Below are 17,927 nucleotides of genomic sequence, written 5' to 3'. Positions count from 1 at the left end.
AGGCCAGGTTGAGAGGCCCTTGCTCAGTAAGATGGCAGCTGCCTGCTCCATCAGGGTCCTTCAGCCTGATTGGCACCATTTGGTTATGTTATGATCAGCTGCATCATGCCAAGATGTTACTACCACTCCCAAGAAACCATTCATTACTGGTATGCTGCCCTTTCACCTAGTCATACGATGTTATCATTTCTGTGTCCCTTTTTTTTTTCCACTTCAGAAGGAGGGGGTTTCCCCCAAACAAACCTAGAGTCAGAATAAGCCCTTCACAATGTGACTCCAGATGATCATGCCAGCTTTATTGAACTCACTTCAGAAGCCATCCAAAGTAGTCCTCTTGCTGTTCCATCCCCTCAACCTTTTCATAGGCTGCCCCTTACACAAAGAATGTTCTCCCTTCTCACCTCTACCTTTTATAATCCACTTTGCCTCCTTCTTTGAAACAGGCCAATGAAATGATCCTTTTTAAGTGGAAGATTCATCAGACCCTGTAGCCCCTTGCCCAGGAACTGCTCTTTCTTTGGAAGAGGGGAACTTTTTTTTATTTAATTAATTAATTTGGAAGATTTTTTCCATGGTTACAAGATTTATGTTCTTTCCCTCCCCTGAAAGAGGGGATCTTTTGTCTAAGAAATCTTTTGCAAAGTAGTTGAGCTAAGTGAATTCTCTAGACTGTAGTGTAGAGGAACTAGCTTAATGGTTTAGGAAGGCACCGAGGTGCAAGAAAGATGCTGGCATTGCCGTCCTGGAGAAAGAAAGGGACCCAAGAGTCCCTGCTTCTCACGAAAGTTCTGCCTCTTAATTCCTTCAACAGCAGTAGCCAGGAAGAGCATTTGTCTTCATTGTGGCCCTGGGCATGATGAAGCTGGTCCCAGAGATCAAAGATTTAGAGCTGCAGGTGACTTGAGAGTCCATTCAGCCTAATTCCCTCTTTTTACGCAGAAGGAAACTGAGACCAAGAAAGGTGAAGTCAAGGGCAGGCATTTGCTAAACAGCAACGCTGAGATTCAAATCCAGATACTCTGATTCTGTATCTGGGTGCTTTTCTCTGCACCCAGCTGCTTCTTTTGGAAGAAGATTGTGAGGACAAGAATAAAGATTCAGGGAATCACAGAAGAATCAGTAATCACTCTACATTGTTGAGGGGACCAGCTCCTTCAAGGGACAGAAGCAGAGCAGAGAAATCAGTTTGGATGTATCCAGCAGAGAACTAACGGGGCAAGAGAGAGCTGAAGGGCTTTCTTTCATCATGTGGTGAATGGGTGTCACCTGTGAGTTTGAGTCTGTGTGGTAGGAAATGCATATTGAACTTCTGACTCTGCCTGACCAGTGGGAGATGTCCTCTGTCAAAGTGAACTTCTTCTGAGGAGCCCAGAAGCAAGCCTGGGTGGAAAAGAGGGAGGGGAGATCGTGGGCCAAAGCCCTTCCTTGGCCCATTTTAGTCCTTCAGTCTTCATTGAGGTCTTTGTGCAACCCCAGGTCTCTGAAAAGAAAAGCTCAGGGCTGACCAGGCCTCTGCTTAGGCATTCTCCTTTAGTATTCTTAGGAAGTTTTTAGGGAGGATTTTTATTTGTTTGTTTTTTGGTCTAGGTGGTTTTTTTTTAATTTACTATCACAGAAATAGTTTTTTAAAAAGACAAATCAAAACAAGCATTCTGACTATCAGCTCTCTCTTAGATGGCCTGTCAATGGAAAAAAAAAAGCCTTACCCTAAGTAGAGTTGACTGATGAAAGTCTGCTTCTTCTGAGAGCTGCAAAAACTTAGCTTGTTCTCAGGGTTCACCCTCTGCAGAAGGACCACCTTTGGGCCTTCAGAGATTTTCCAGTGAGTGGGCCCAAGAACCAGGTTGCTTTTCACTTTCTAAACAAGGCCACCCTCCCCCTGCCAAAAAGCTACCAGATATTCTCAAGAGGATCATAGATTTTGAACTGAAAGGATCTGTATAGATCACATAACCAAATGCTAGCATTTTACAGATGAGGAAACTGTGGCCTAGATATGTGAAGAAATTCCTAAAGTCATACATAGACTAGTAAATAGAGCTACAATTTAAACCCAGTTTCTCTAAGTTTAATGGCCACTACTCCATGGTTTTATGTCATGTTAAAAGCCAGTTCAGTAAATTGTCTGTTTAGTATTAGAGAAAGGAAGGTTTGTCTTTGTAAAAATGGATCTCTTAGAAAGATCTATTGTAAGAGAGTGGGATTTCTCCTTAGAGTATTTAATGTTTTAGATACAATAAGAAAGCAATTGGGCTGATGATGTGAATGAATTGGTCTCCCTCCCTCTCTCCTGCTCTCTCTCTCCTGCCAGTTGACACTGTCATTAGAGTTCTATGTGCTAGCACAGTACAGGGGAAGAGAAATTTATAGAATGTGGTAGTCTGATTCTTGCCCTCAAGGAGCTGACACCTTAATAAATGCCAAAGATTGTTCTATTTCTACCCCTTAAACTAGTAAATCCTTTGGTGGGTCCCTGTATCCTCTCTATTTGGAACTGAATTCCTATCTGGGCAATTCTGTCCCTATTTTTCCATCCATTCTCCTTTCCATGGGTCCCATGTTTTAGTTTCCCTTTAAAATCCAAGCCTAAGTGATCATCAGTATATATACTTTATTTATACAGTATAAATCACGTATGTGAACCAGCCATCAGTTTGTGTCAGTACCAGAACAAAGACCTCATCATTGAGGCAATGAGGACTCAGGACAGGTGGAATTCATCCCCTGATAGAGACACACAAGAAGGTTGCCATCCAATGTCTAATTATTTCATACGTCCTAAAAGCATAAGCATTTGATGAAAATCCTAGGCTTTCCTGATTGAAACACAATTCTTGAGTTGAGCATGTGAAATAGCAACAGCAATAATAATTTACATTTTTTTGCTCGTTAAGATCAGTAACATCTGCATGTGTTTCCCACAACCACTCTGTTGTAGATGATCCAAGCATTTTTCACATTTTAAAGATGGAGAAACTTGGGTTTGGAGAGGGAAAGGGATGGGTCACAAAAAACCCCAGGGACCTTGGGATGAAGGGGAGATAGGAGCAGTGTTCTTCACGTGCATTCCTCAATGTCCATGCTGGGAATTTACAGGAATTTTACTGCCTGGCAGCCTCTAGAATATGCTGCCACAAACTTCCCTTGCAAGCATGTTGCTCAAAAACTCAAGGATAAAAACAAATGGAACTTAGAACTTATAACAGAGCTAATGAAAGATTGCTTAGAGCCACTAAAAATTGCTAAAGTAATGTCAGTCACTCAGGAGTCAGACATCTCAGTTTCAGCAGGAGCTATCAACTGTGGCTCATGTTGTCACCCTCCTAAAGCTCTTCAAGACTCCCCTGAAGGTTTGGTCAGTAGTTCTGGCCTCCTCCCCATTGCTCTACCTGCAAATCCTTAAAGCTCTCACTAGCCCTTTCTCCAGAGGAATATTTTTAGCTTCTATAATATGCAAAGCATATAAAATATATATAAAATTATGAAATATTTTAAGGCAAATTTATAGACTCTTCAGGGTAAAACACCCAACCAAAAGTTCTCCAGCCTTAGGACTCCAAGTTCTCTCAGGTAAATACACAAAGGAACTACTTCTTTCACCTTTAGACATCACTGAATCTAGGTTGGGTTAGATGGCTCTCCAGTTGGGTGTGCCTTTTTCCTATGACCCAGGAGGTGTTTCCCACCTGTATCAGTGCTTCTACAGGTCCAGAGAGTTGGCTAACTTCCTCTCCATTTATATGCAGTTATTCATAACAGTAGGCTGTTTCCCCAGGTAGAGGGAGCTGAGCACCCTTCTGGCTTATAGCCAGATAAGAGAGGGAAAAGAAGACTTCACAACTCCTAGCATGACATGTCCATATGGCATATACTTCATTGTGAAATTCCCCTACACATAACTTCAAATCATATCAAGTGCAAACTCTGTGTGTGTGTGTGTGTGTCTCTCAGTCTCTCTCTCTCTGTCTCTCTCTCTCTCTTCTCCAACACACCACACTTGTGCAAGTCTCTACCCATTAATTCACAGCAAATACCCACTCCTTTTGCTCACTCTCTATCTAAATCCCACTTATTCTCTAGTAAAACTAGAATGGGAGGAAGAGTGTCTGCCTCCTCTAATTCCCATGGCCTTTATTGTCTGTATAATACATACAAATATCACCCAACATTTGATCCTGCCTTATTGTCTTTGTTCTTTGTTTCTTAGACAAGTCTATATAAGCATTTAAGAAACAGATCCCAATTTCATGGCTCCTATACTCTTTGTGGCCCCAGATAACATAGCACTGGGCCCTTTGGAGCTTACCAAATTTGGTAAATTGGGGCTTACTGGTTTGCACTGGTACAAAGCAGGGTTCTCTGACAAGGAAAGACCAAGTGTCCATGTTCAGGTGAAATCTGCTTAAATTCAGCTTTAGAGAGAGTCTTATGTAGCTTTGCCTCAGTGTTGCTGAGGAAGATTTATGGGTTCATCGTAGGCATATTTAATAAGAATTTTAATAAGAATTTTGAGTATGTTGCCTGTTGCCCCAATCCCCTCCTATCTCCTAGGACAATTATCCCAGGTTCTTATAGCATAGGCATTTTTCTAGTGGTAACAGAATTCTCAAATGCCAGCTGAACCCACGACCCCAGGTCCCATGGCCAGATCTCTTTCTGAAAGTGGACACTATAGCCCTCTGATACCTGGCAAGAACAAAGAAGAAAAAATGGTTTATAAATTGGCACTTGAGAGACAAGGATCCTGATTCAGGAACCTTTATCTTATTGAGTGAATTATGGCAGAGCTCTTTATAATCAGATGATTTGAGAAACTTAGAATCCCCAACCCACACCAAATCATAGGAAGCATGATATGGGCATTCCCTCCCCCCTAGAAAGTTTGTACTGGAGTAATTATTTCCCTCTCTCTATGTTCATCCAACACAGAACAACCTGGAAAGAGAAGCAAGGGGAAGAAGAATGACTCCAAGTGGAAAGGAAGGGATAGCAGGAAAGCCAGCCCTGAAAAGAAAGAGAAAATGAAGCCAGGCAATGAGTTGGTCCTGGGGCAGCTTGGTAAGTGGTCTTGACCCACTGCAGAAGCCAGACTTTCAGGCAAGGGAGATATACCAGTGCTACCGAAGATGCTGGATTGATGAAACCAACACTTATAGACTCTTCTCTCCCTATCCCTCTCTCCCCCCCCCCCCTTTTCCCTCTCCCTCGCTATCCCTCCCTCTCCCTTTCCCTTCTCCTTCTCTCTTTCTCCCTTCTTATTCTTTCTCTCCCTTTCCCTTCTTCTCTCCCTCCTTCTCCCTCTCCCTCACTCTCTCCCCTTTTCTCCTTCTCTCTTTCTCCCTCCCTTTCCCATCTCTTCTCACTTTCTCCCTTCTTCTTTCTCTCCCTCTCCCTTCTCTCTTTCTCCCTTCTCTCTCTCCCTCTCCCTCTCTCAGTTCTCCCTCTCCCTCTCTTCCTTCCCCTGTACATATACATATGTGTTCCGGCAACCCCAAAAGGTCACCCATTTAGAAGGAAATGAATGTCTTTACTCTGTTCATCTGTCCTACTCCTGGCTGTTCCCAAGAGATAGCAGCCCTGTGAGGAGATCATGGATGAGATGCCGAGAAGGAACAAGCACTCAGAGGATCACAAGCCTCCTTACTTAACAAGGATTCAAGTGTTCTGCCCCACCAAGCTGGGGTGTGGGTGTACTAACCGAGAGCCCACATATCCTGGGCCTCTGCCTTAATATCTGGGTGCTGTTGCTGAGCAGATTCCCTGGGGCCAAGTGAAAGGAAACCTTGGGGAAATCCAGAGGTCTGGACCGTGTTCCTGTCCCTCCACTTTATTGATACCCAGAACATTGTGATTAGGACCATTTGTTAGCCTTGCATACTTGGATTAGAAGAAGTTTGCTAAAGTGCTGATGTTAAGGAGAGCCCTGTACTTCTTGCCTAAGTACAGCTGACTAAGCCGACATTGGGTACACAGGAGCTTCTGGTGCATAGGTAGGTCAGTCAGTCAGTGAGTGGTCAAGCAGGGAGTCCCTTTTGTCAGCCAGGGTCCGGCCAGTCTAGCAATAGGCTAATCCTCATGGTTACTTGTATGCAGCAAGGTGCTTCTATAGCGGCAAGGCTCAGGCAGGGGGAGTTTGGTGCATTTGGGTACCAATTAGCCTCAGTTACTCCTCCCTGAGTTTTTTGCTTTTTTTCCCATTTCTCATTCTAGGACAGCATTGAATAAGGTATCATCCAGGTCAGGTTCCCCCACTTGGGGCAAGCTGCAATAAAAAGAATGCTGGGCAGCAGCTGGGTGGTTCAGTGGATTGAGAGCCAGGTCTGGAGAGAGGAGGTCCTAGGTCCAGATCTGGCCACAGACACTTCCTAGCTAAGCAAGTTGCTTAACCCTCATTGCCTCGCCCTTACCACTTACCTTACCTTTAGCAATATACAGTCTGGATTCTAAGATGGAAGGTAAGGCTTTTAACAACAAATACTGAGTCTCTAGTCCAAGGACCTGAGCTTGAACCTTGGTCATACCATTCATTGGCTGTGTGACTCTAGGCCTCCCCTCTGCGGATCTTTCTGGTTTTCCAACTCTGATCTGGAGGATGGGGGCTAGACCTGTGCTTCTAGTGCTCCAAGGAACTCCTTGCAGTCTTGAAGTCTTAATGGCCCAGAGCCCTGAGAGTTTAAGTGACTTCCTTAGGGTCACAGAACCGATGTGAATTAGTCAGGACTTGAATCAAGGTCCTCCTGAGTTCAAAGTTGGATCTTGGGGGATCCTATGAATTCATCCTAAATAAAGGGGAGTGAGAGAGACTCTTCTGTTTTTTTCTGAGTCACTCCATTCTGAATCAGCTCCTGGGAATAGAGCCAGAGACACCAGCCCATTTCACGCAGGCCAGGGACCAGTGCCAAAGTAGAGCCCCAGATTAGCTCTTTCTTCCCTAAACTGTAGGCCCTTCATCCTATTAGCAATCTCTTGACCAAGCCTATTTTTTCCTGGCTCTGAATGCCAATACCCCATCTTCCGTGTTTGCACCTTCAGGTCACATGTGTGTACCATGAAACTGGTGAGAGGGCATCAGGGAGCTCAAGAGGGAAAAGCCAGGTCTGAGCTGAAGGACTGGGATATGGCAAAGACGGTCCCTTCTCCCCAGACTACAGTCAGAGGCCCAGCATCCTGGGGAAAGAGCCAAGCTCAACAGGAAAGCATCCTCCACTCCCAGCTCCATCCTGTTGGGACTTTGTGGTCAGGTCAGCAGCCGAGGCCTGGGGTGGGCAGGTGGGTTTACTCTCAAGGGAGGTGGTGGAGGTGTCTCACTGGCTTCTTCAGTCAGGTACCGGTGGCAAAGCCATATCTAGCAAGATGGAAAAGGGACAAACTCATTAGCAGGCAGACAGACAGCCAGGGCCTTTAGCAGCAGCCCCAAGAGAATAGCAATTCGGTGTCACAGGATACAAACCCCAAAATGTTAGAATCTTAGAATTACAGGCCTTGCCAGCAGGGACGATATAACATAGAACTGAGAACAAATCACAGAGACTGCCAAAATGGGGAGAGTATTTAGAATAGCTGGCAGAAATATAAAGGGTCTTAAAGATCTTGTAGTCAGCCAACTCACTGTTTTTTACAGATGGGGAAACTGAGGCCAAGAGAGGTGATGGTCCTTGCCAAAAGGCACACAGCAAACCAGTAGCTTCACTGGTAATACCACCCAGTTCTCTTTGCCATTATCCATAGATGTCTTTTTATGCAGAATTCCACATTTGGCCAGACACACCAAGGGGTAGTCTCTACCTTGTGCTTATTAACATCTTGTGGCCAGGGTCTTCCCCTCAAGGTGGATATGGATCAGTTGCGTGGTATAACCAGGGACCCTGTGCTTCTCTGACAGCCTCATTCCTGCCCTGCAGTGTCCTTGAAACAGCCAGCACCATCTACAGAAAGAGGACGAAAAGCCCTTTGAAACCTCCAGCACAGTACAAATTTTCATTTCTTTTTCAAATGGGCTAGACTCAGCCATGACATCTTGGCAAATCCTTTACTCAAGGAAGAGTTAAGGAGTAAATTTCCTTTCCCCGATTTCCTTGTGGGCAGAGGTAGGCATCATCTTTAAATAGACAAAGTGATTGAGGGGTATTGTGCCAGCCCTGCCCCACAAACCCCAGGAGTGTCTGCCCTACTCGGGACTAAAAGTCCACTATTAGAGAATCATTACTTCGTTATGAGTTCATTCAATCAGACATTTCCTGGATCATAAGAAATGTTTTTAAATAAGTAAACATAAGAATCAACCGTATATGCAGAGCTCTCTGCTAAGGCACTAGAAATAATAATAGGTCACCTTTCAATGATGCTTTTACAAAGTAATAACCCTCTCAGGGAGGTGGGATAGGTATTACTTACTACATGTTAGTTTTTGCTCATTGTATATTTTATGGATTATAAAACTGAAGCCTGGAGAATTAAGGGTTTAGTAACTCGCTGTTACAGAACTAGGAAATTATTTAAGCCAGAATTCAAACCTAGGTTTCTCCCTGATTCCAAAACCCTTTCCACTAAGCCATCTTTTATTCTTCATTTTCCTATCTATAAATGAAGGAAAGAGAAATAAAATTATATTATTTCTCTTATGCTTGTGATCTGGTGAAAAGAACAGTGGGTATGATTAGATTCAGAAGACCTGAGTTTGAATTTCATTCTCCTGGCCCTGAGCTGCTTATGCTTAGCATTTCTCTCTGGCTTTGATAAAGACACAAATAACACATTTATCAAATTTTTAGTCTGTGGGATGGTGGAAACAGGATCCAGAAAGATCTCCCTCAATTTGCTAGGAAGTTAGACCAGGTCCTAATAAGATGAAACTGGTTAAGTTTAAGTGTGCTGTCTTAGACTTGGGGCCAACAGATCATTTTTGCCTAGACAAAACGTAGGGCTGCATGGCTCCAGGGCAAATTATGTGAAAAGGGTTAGCATAGGTTGTGAATTGCACACTCAAGAGTTAGCAGCTTGGGATGTTAGCCAGAGAAGTGGGTGATGTCTTAGGCCGCATCAGGAGAGGCATCATGTCCAGAATGAGGGTGATGACGAGTCTCATTATCCTCCAACTGGGCCACACATTGAGCATTGCGTTCCATTGACAATACTCCATTTTAAGGATATTGATCCACTAGTGGCTTTCCCAGAGAAGAGGACCTGAGTGCTGAAGGGATCCCAAGCATATGCTGTGGGAGAATTCAGTTGAAAGAACTGAAGGTATTTAGCACGGAGAAGAGATGCCTTAAGAGGGATGTGATTGCTCTCTTCAGGTATCCAAAGGGCTGTCATGTGGAACAGGGATCAGACATGTTCTACTTATACATTACTTCAAGCATGAATCTATTCCCCCACTAATTCTACCACTTCCTCAAAGTTGTGCCCTCCAAATGCAGTGCCGTGGAGTCAAACCCAAGCTGCCCTGCCCTCTCAGGGTGGTTAGGAGGAATGTGAGCAGGCAAAACTAGCAGCAATGGGTCGAAAGAGCAAAGACTGGGGCAAGGCAAAACTTGCTAAATGTTAGTGCTATTCAAAGGGGATATGAGTTGTTTCAAGAGATACGGGGCTCTCATTCACTCTAGGTGTTTAGCCTAACCTTTTGTTGGGAAAGTGAGACGGGAGTTCTCAATCTGGTATAGCTCGAAGTAGATGACCTCAGAGGTCCCTTATAAACTCTAGGATTTTGTTAACTCTTCCTAAAGGCCTCAGTTTCCCTATCTGTAAAATGAATGGGTTTGACTAGATAATCTCTTTCATATTCTTAGTGAAGATGTCCTGGGGGGGGGGGGCACAGAAAAGGCACAAGTGCCACAAGAGTAGAAGAGGCACCTAAGCACCTACTGTTTGCTCAGTGCTGAGGATACAAAGACAAGAGTCAAATAGCTTCTGCCTTCAAAGAGATTACATTCTAAGAGGAGGGGCAGTGTGTATGTGTGTCCCCGTACCCACACACATTTATTAAGCACTGATTGTGTACCAGAGATCGTGCTAGATGCTGGGAATACAAAGACAAAAGGAAATAATAATATCTTTTCTTGTAGAATTTCCAGAATGCACAATGTCAGTCGATTCAATTAACCCAGACTCCCCATGCCCCTAACTGCCTGGAGAGACAGGACTTGTCTGTGTTGTCATTCTGAGTGAACCATGCATTTGTGAGGATGCTAAAAAGAAATTGCATTTAAATTGTTCCATTTTTTTCTTCCTGGAATAATCTCAAGACAGCGGAACAAGGTCAGCTCAGCAGTGACTGTGGCAGCTGGTACCTGAGCTGCATCTTTTAACACTATAAAGCATACCTTAGAATGCTTATGTCCATCACAGGCAAAGAGAACTTCTTTTTAGTGCTGGTGTCTTAAGCAGACACCAATTATGGGAGAAAGGATTTCTACTCATTCCTTACAGATGAGCTGTGCCCTCTGAGACTTGGAGTATTTGGGAGTTGTTCTAGGGGTATGGTTCTGTGAGAATGCTTTCAGGCAGTGAGCACCAGAATTCTTCTGCTGTTAAATAGTTAAATAGTTAAAACGCCTTCTTATGTAAGCCAGAATAGAAGAAAAAGACTCAGGCTGAACAGAAATCTATATATGGGGCAGGAAGAGAAATTCTAGATCTTCTCACAAAATAAATGTACCTCTCTTTGAAAATGGTTTACCATTTTTAAACATTACATTAGCAAATGCATGCATGCATGTTTATGTTTGTATGTAAAAGACTCCATCCCAGACCATAGGCAGTTAATAATCTAGCCCAAGAAATACTACAGAGATATACTAAAAGGTGTCTGAGCAGAGCAAAGTAGAATAATGCATCCCCTTTCTAAGACTCTCAAATGTTTACAGTGAACTTTGCTCACAACAGACATAGGAGTTGCTTAGGTAATAGGGTAGAACTGTCCCTAGAGACTGGCACCTGGGAATTGTCACTGGATACTCAATTTAGATGATTCAATCATTCCTATAGTTCTGGTCCTTGAACAGCATAGAAACAACAGAGATTGGGATTTAGGTGACAAAAACAATGACTTAAAAATCAGAAACGACAATGTGTCAGGTTTGGGTGAACTCCTTCTCTATCTATCCTCTCCTGAGGGTGTACTTATTGTTGTGAACATCAGAAGTCCTCTTATTGTTGCCATTTCGCAGGTAAGGAAACTGAAACTTAAAAGAGTTTAGTGATTAACCTAAAATTAAAAAGTTTAGTAATTGTTGGTGCCAGGATTCAAACCAAGTTTCTGAATTCCAAGGCTTTCCATGCATTGCTGCCTCCTTGGTACCAATGAGAAGTGTTAGAGAGGGATGTGGACATGGTCTGGGATAGACAGACTAGAAGGTGGTAGGCCACAAATTATGCCTTGAAAGGATTTTTTTTATTATTATTAATGTATTTTACTTTTTCACTCAAAGAAAATCCCATTTTTTCTTCCTTTCCAACTGAGAAAGAAAAGTAAGATCCTATCTGTTTATATGTGTTTGTGTGTATATGTGTATACACATATGTGTGTCTCAGTCTGTACTCTGAGTCCATTATCTCTCTGTCTGGACATAGGTAACATCCTAAGTCCTCAGAAACCATAATTGATCATTAGTGTTGATTGGCATTCCCAATCAACGTTGTTTGTCTTTATTGTTATTAAGTTGTCCTCCTGGTTCATGTCACTCTGTATCAGTTCATACCAGCCTTCTCAGGTTCTCTGAAACCATCTCCTTCCTCATTTCTTACATCATTATTCACATTCCAACCCAGTGAATATTTATTAAGTGCGTATTATATGCCAGGCACTATACTGAGTGAGCATGGGGGTTGAAATGAATAAAAAGGCAGTCCCTGCAAGGAGCTTACAATCTAAAAAGAGAGAAACCTACAAAAGGAGGCAAGAAAAGCGTGGGGTGGACTATAGGAGGGGGGAAGGTAGGGAGCCGCTGGTATGAAGGTGATCTCAATCAGTGGAGTGAGTCATCTGGCCTAACTTGTACAACAATTTTCCAGTTGATGAGCACCAAAAAGAGAGGTTTTCTTAGAGGGAAAAAAGGGGGGTCCAGTCACATCAAAGATGACAAGTCTTGTCTACTTTGTGCTCCCCAACACTTACCCTCCCCTAAGTCTTACCTGCCTCTTCTCTTTCCACTCCTGTAGGTTTGTCCACCTCTTTCCCCATCGATGGAACCTTCTTCAACAGCTGGTTGGCACAGTCGGTGCAGATCACTACAGAGAACATGGCCATGAGCGAGTGGTCCCTGAACAACGGGCACCACGAGGACAACACGTCTGAGCTCCTCTCTGAGGAGCTGCTCCAGGATGAAGAGACCCTCCTGAGCATCATGATGGACCATTCCCTAAAGTCTCCCTTCAAACACAGCGACGCCACCAAGAAGGCCCAGGGCAAAGCCAGGCCATCAAATAAAAAGAAGAACCCCCGGGACAGCCTTGGTTCCCTGCTCTCAGACCACCCGGAGGACTCTGGCCAGCAAACCACCCCACCAGACCATACCCCAAACCACGACTTGGGGAATGGCAAAGCCCCTCGTGGGGCAACCAGGATACCTGCAGATCGCAAAGGAGCCAGTGGGGAGGTCCGGAAGACTCCAAAAAGGGGATCTTCTCAGCACTCTCCCAGCCCCAAAGCCCATGACTCCACCGTCCTGGCGGGCTCGAGGAGCTCCCCCAACAAGGATGACAAGGAGACTGTAGACACAACTCCGCTTGAGACTAACACCCCGATTCAAGTGCCTGGCTCATTGGGGAGTCCAAAAACAGTAGTGAGGTTCAGATTGCCAAAGGAGGGCAAAGAGACTAGGAAGCTGCTGAATCCAAAGCCCGAGGCAATGAACAGACCTCCGGTCGGGGAGAGGCCAAAGGTCACCTTGCACTTTGACAATGAGACCGATGGCTACTTCTCTGATGCAGAAATGAGCGACTCTGATTCAGAGCCAGGGAGTGGCAGGGTTCAGCTAAGCCAGAAGGATTCAGGAAACGAGGAGGTAGTCAGAATGAGCGTTTTGGCATCCTAACTCAACCAGATAACCAACTGTGACAGTTCTTAAGAGGCCTAAACCCAGTTACAACTGCCATTTTCGATTTCTGCCTGGTATCATGATACAAAGGGGTTCCATTCTTGGGGGTGGGGTGGGAGTTTTCATTTGTTTTATATATATAGTTTAAAATTGAGCACCGTTGTCTTTCTCTCCTCTGTATGCTGGACATAGGACATAAACTTCCACTCCCATGGCCTGGGTGACAAGAATTGTCCCTTTTGATAATTTAACTTGCATATCCCGATGAAGCAAAATGCCAAACATGGGCATTCAGGGACTGGGGGTTCTGGCCCCAACTGGGGTCACCCAAGGCATCAATAACGAGGTCTGAAATTGCCAGTACCCATTGTTTCTGCAGGGATGACAGTCTTATGGGCATTATTTCAAGGCAAAGACAAGTAAACTCATTTCCTGCTTTGCCCAGGGTTCAGTATCCAGTCCTAAGGCTGGGTCAGGAGTCAGGTTCCAGGGGTATAGCTGAACCCCTCTCCACAACAAGGCAACGCCCCCCAACACCCAAGGAAGTAGAATAAGCGAAACCTAATCTAGAACTAACTTTTCTAAAGCACAAAGAGCTTATTTGAAGAAAGCACTTAAGGGTGGGGGAGAACACTCCTTTAACAGAAGCCTTGTCAGTTTGTTCCTCTCACCTTTTCCAGTTCAGTCTGCTTCCATCCGAAGGCTGAGGGCCAGCCCTTTGGCCAGCCACCCCTTTCCTCCCAGAGCACTGTGCCTGAGTGGCCATAGGAATTGACCCGAGGGGGAAAAATATCCCACAGGCAGGGCTCCCAGCCCTTGACTTCAAGAGACATTTACTCAGGTGAATCCATTAGCCAAATGGGACCAGGGAAGGGGCTAGGGGAAAAGGTCGAGGCATTCACTTTGCAAAACAGGAAAAGAATAAACATTTAAAACTTGAATGTGTTGACTGTAAAAGCAAAGTCTCCTTCCTGGAACAGGTGACAGCTAAAGCCTCCTTGTAGTCCCTATCCTGCACGTTGGAAAGCAAATCAGATCGTTGGCCTTTTAGCAGTTTTCAATCTTACTAAGACTACGAGTTTCTTCCTTCAGTTTCTTTTGGAAAAACACTCCTACCTACAAGCCTGTGAACTCCTTGGGGAAATAGAAAGGGGAGGGTTGATTCATTGAAGTCAGTATTCTAAAAACCTACAAGATTTTCATGCATAGAAATGCCCCTTCTAAGCCTTAAAAGTTTTTTAAAAACCCATGATGATACCTATGAGTCAGGCGAGTTTCTGTGTTTGCACTTAACCCACCCCATCCTTTCAGTTCTGGCTTCCAAGGTCACAGTTGATTTGCGCTAATGTATTTGGTTGGAGTGACCCCAGGGTGATTGACAGCTCAGGGAACAAAAACAACAACAAAATTCAGTGAAACTTTTTTTTTAAGTTTTTATTTTTAAGAATTACACCTGGGACACTTCTTCTACTGGCAAAACCAGAACTTTTCAAACAAGAACCTTGCAAATGTCAAATGAATCAGTTGAATAATTTTGTGGATGCCAAAGAATCTTTTGACAATAACACAGCAGCACAGCCTGGACCCAGAAATTGGTCACTTGGATTTTTTTTTAAAGAAATGGAGCTATTTGGCAACAAAGGAGTTAGAAATATGTTCATAGCATGTAACCAAGGCATCAGAATCCAAGCTTTCTGCAGAGGATGCTTTTTCCGTTTCCTTTCCTTTCCTTTTTTTTCCTTTTTTTTGCCACTGGAATGGTACAGACCCTGGTGTTTTGATTTCTGATGCTTGGCATAGTGTCCATTCAGAACTTTCTCAGACTCACAGGTTGGGGAGAAACTGACAATGAGACCATCAAGGAAAAGTCCTGGTTACCAATCGCGTGGTTCACCCACAAACCAGGAGAGTGATGATCGATTGGAAACATGGTTAAATCCTGACTCTCGCAACAAACCTGCTGCCAGGTGTGCATTGAGTGCACATTTGGTGGCCTTTCAGTAAATTTCATATGGGTCTTTAAAGCCAAAACAAAAAGTCAACGATGAAAAATTTTGGTGTGCAAATCAGTCTCCAACTTCTGTGGAATCTAGGAGAGAGAATTAATGGATTCAGAAGGTTCAGTGTGTTCTGATAATGTTAAACACAGTACTAAGATTTAGTTTTATCTTCAACAGGCTTGGTAGGCATTAGTACAGTATTCTAGTATAAAGAGTCAAAACAATAATCAATCTGCTGCCTTTTAATGGACCTTGCTTCCGTGTACTTCAGTTCAGCTATGGTTAGCAAACCGTCTCACACAAATCCCTGTAGACAGCTTCATTGGCCTGCAGCCTCATCTCTTGCCTGATCCATACCGGACACTCAAAAGGGACAGACTTAAAGAACAACCAAAATTAGCTGCTAGGCAGCTTGGGGTTTTGTGGGAGAGGGGATGGGTATGTCCTAGATCTTGTAAGATATTGTATATGTGCTCTGGGGAGCTAGAGGATGCTTCCCTGCTCAGGGGCTGGGGTCACATTTCTCTCCTAAGAGGAGCTGGAAGTCTCGGCTATTGTCAACCCAACAACTCGATGGACAGAGGAGTATTGAGAGGTGGGGAGGAGGTAGAGGCCAAATCATCGGATTGGTACCACGCCTTAAAGCGGTGGCAAGATCTCCCTCCCTAAGGTACTAGAGACACACCCAGTGGTTTGCTCACGCTCCAAATGGCCTGGGCCATTTGGAACTACCTTTCCCCAGTCAAACTCACATAGGAGGAAAAAGGAAGAGCAACCGGGATGAGGCCTTGTTCTAAGAATCCAATCTGAGCTGTTTTGCCTTGTTTAATTTAATGAGGTTATCAGATGAGAGAAAACATTTAGGCAATTGAGTAACACAAATGAGAAGAGGGGGATATAAGTCCTCTGGAATCTCCCTCGGTTTCTATTTCTAGCCCAGAGCTGGTTTCTTGACCCTGAGAAAGGGGGCTCAATTTCTCTGGCTCTCTCTTATGACTGCTATTCTGCTGAACATTGTTTTCTCTTGGTCTTCTTTTCATCGTGATAAGGGGATTCTCACCAAAAGAGATCTCCTCTCATACCTAAGCTGAATCCAGGAATGGCATTGAGGGTACTAGGGGAAAAGGGGCAAGTGGTTCTACCTGAATTTTAACCAAAAGGCCCCAATACCCCATCACTCACAAGTTTGTAGTTCCCATGCTCTTAGAGTCCCTACCAGAAACTGAAATGGATTTATTACAGGCCCTTCCCTTCAGTGATTCACATTAGCCAGGGTGGGATGCTGGTACTCCTACTGTCCCTCCTTCCCCTTTTCCCCCATCTTTCCCATCCCCCCCCCTCCCCCAGGGAAGCTGCTCCTTTCTAACACTCCAGAGACTTAAGACTGGTACCTCCTCCCCACATTCTCCTCTATATCCCTCCCAAGGGAGGAAAACGTGAAAGTATTTTTTGTACTATAAATGTATTTTGGGATGAACTAAAAAAGAAAGGTTTGAATGGTTTATTTTATTAAATGAGCTTTGACTTTCAGATACTGTATGAACTGCAAGAGTTAATGTTTGCACTATAAAGGACTTTGTATCCTTTAAGAAGCCACACCAGGATTCAAGAGGGAAGAGTGAGGAGAGGTGGCAAAGGTGGGTTTTACATGTGTGTGAAGACCTGGTGAGTCGGAGGGGCCAGGGGAATGTTCGCTTCACTTTGTGTGAAAATTAAGCTTCTGAGGCCCCCTCCCACCCCACTTCTGCCATAATGAGTTTCTTTCAAGCTTTTAGTGTGGCCTAGACTAGGGTTCTACAGAATGGATGGCTGGGTATCTGTCTGTCTAGGGGGGCAGTTTGCAACTGTGAGAAGGAATTCTGGCAGTGATTTGGATTCCCCCATCCCTTCTAGCACAAGGAAGAATGAGCCATTTGGTCCTAACTGAGCTGCTACCAAGGGTTGGATCTGGGGAACCAGTGAGTCAGGGTTCTGGGGAGTGCCCTCAGGACCTGCTCAGCAAATCGGCCTTGGCCTTAGCTGGGAAGCCCCAGGAGCTTGTGTTCTGTCACCAGAACAGTGTCACCTTTGGTTGTTCTTTAAGGAAATTCCCACCAACTTTATTCCATTTAACACATAAAGAAATTCCGCTCCACATCAGTGATGGGAAATGATATGAATGTCACAGGAGGAGAGCCTTCTGTTTTCTTTGTTTCAAAGAAAGTGATGTGCCATTTGTTAATATAAAAGAGAAATATTGAAAATATATTGAAAAGAGCAATTTTAAATTATTTTTGGCTTATGTTGCAATATTTATTTTCTTGTATTAGAAAGATTCCTTTGTAGAGAAAAAATGTATTTTTCATTAATGCAAAGACCTATTTCTCCTTTTTGTACATTTTCCATGTTAGGCGATCCTTAAAGCAATAGAATGTACCCAATTCGTTCTGTGTGGCCATGTAATGCATGCTGTTTGTGTTGCCTTGTGATAGCGCTGTCTACCAGCATCGCCATCATGTTCAAATTCCGTGTATGCTTTAAATACACATGGGGACCACGGCCCATAGCTTATGGAAAACCTTCGCATTCCTCAGTGTGTTGGCAAATGCAGTCAATAAAGCAATGTTTTCTGTGTACATCAGCATCTGGTAGTGTGTATGTGGTCAGTAGGCTTCAAAGGGAACCGCTGCACCTCCATGCAAGAAAAGAGAGAAACTGCTCCCAGGCAAGACCAGCCAGAGAAGAGCGTCATCCTCTGATGACTGGCTGGAAGGGTCCTCATAGCCCCGGACTTGGAATCAGGAAGGTGTGAAGTCAAATTTACACCATGACCTTGAGTGTGTCACTTAACCTCCCTGTACCTCAGTTTCCTCATCAGTAATTTTTCAAATGAGAGTTAGATTCGGTAGCC

The 17,927-nt window shown here is 44.1% G+C and overlaps 1 protein-coding gene across 17 annotated transcripts in view; it reads left to right on the top strand.

Annotated features, from left to right (window-relative positions):
- JADE2 (jade family PHD finger 2) overlaps positions 1-17,652 on the top strand; it is a 207,156-nt gene extending 189,504 nt beyond the window's left edge. For 10 of the 17 annotated variants that reach the window (XM_056811112.1, XM_056811111.1, XM_056811109.1 and 7 more), the window contains 2 exons: positions 4,930-5,058; positions 12,160-17,652. In XM_056811112.1, coding sequence (XP_056667090.1) covers positions 4,930-5,058; positions 12,160-13,034 — 1,004 coding nt within the window. In that variant the 3' untranslated portion in view covers positions 13,035-17,652. The remainder of the gene's footprint in view (positions 1-4,929; positions 5,059-12,159) is intronic. The other 7 variants (XM_056811117.1, XM_056811116.1, XM_056811119.1 and 4 more) reach the window with 1 other exon arrangement.
- The last annotated feature ends 275 nt before the right edge of the window (positions 17,653-17,927 follow it).

The sequence above is a fragment of the Monodelphis domestica genome, chromosome 1 (assembly GCF_027887165.1).
Source record: "Monodelphis domestica isolate mMonDom1 chromosome 1, mMonDom1.pri, whole genome shotgun sequence".
Taxonomy (NCBI): domain Eukaryota; kingdom Metazoa; phylum Chordata; class Mammalia; order Didelphimorphia; family Didelphidae; genus Monodelphis; species Monodelphis domestica.
This window is presented reverse-complemented; position numbering and strand designations above follow the sequence as displayed.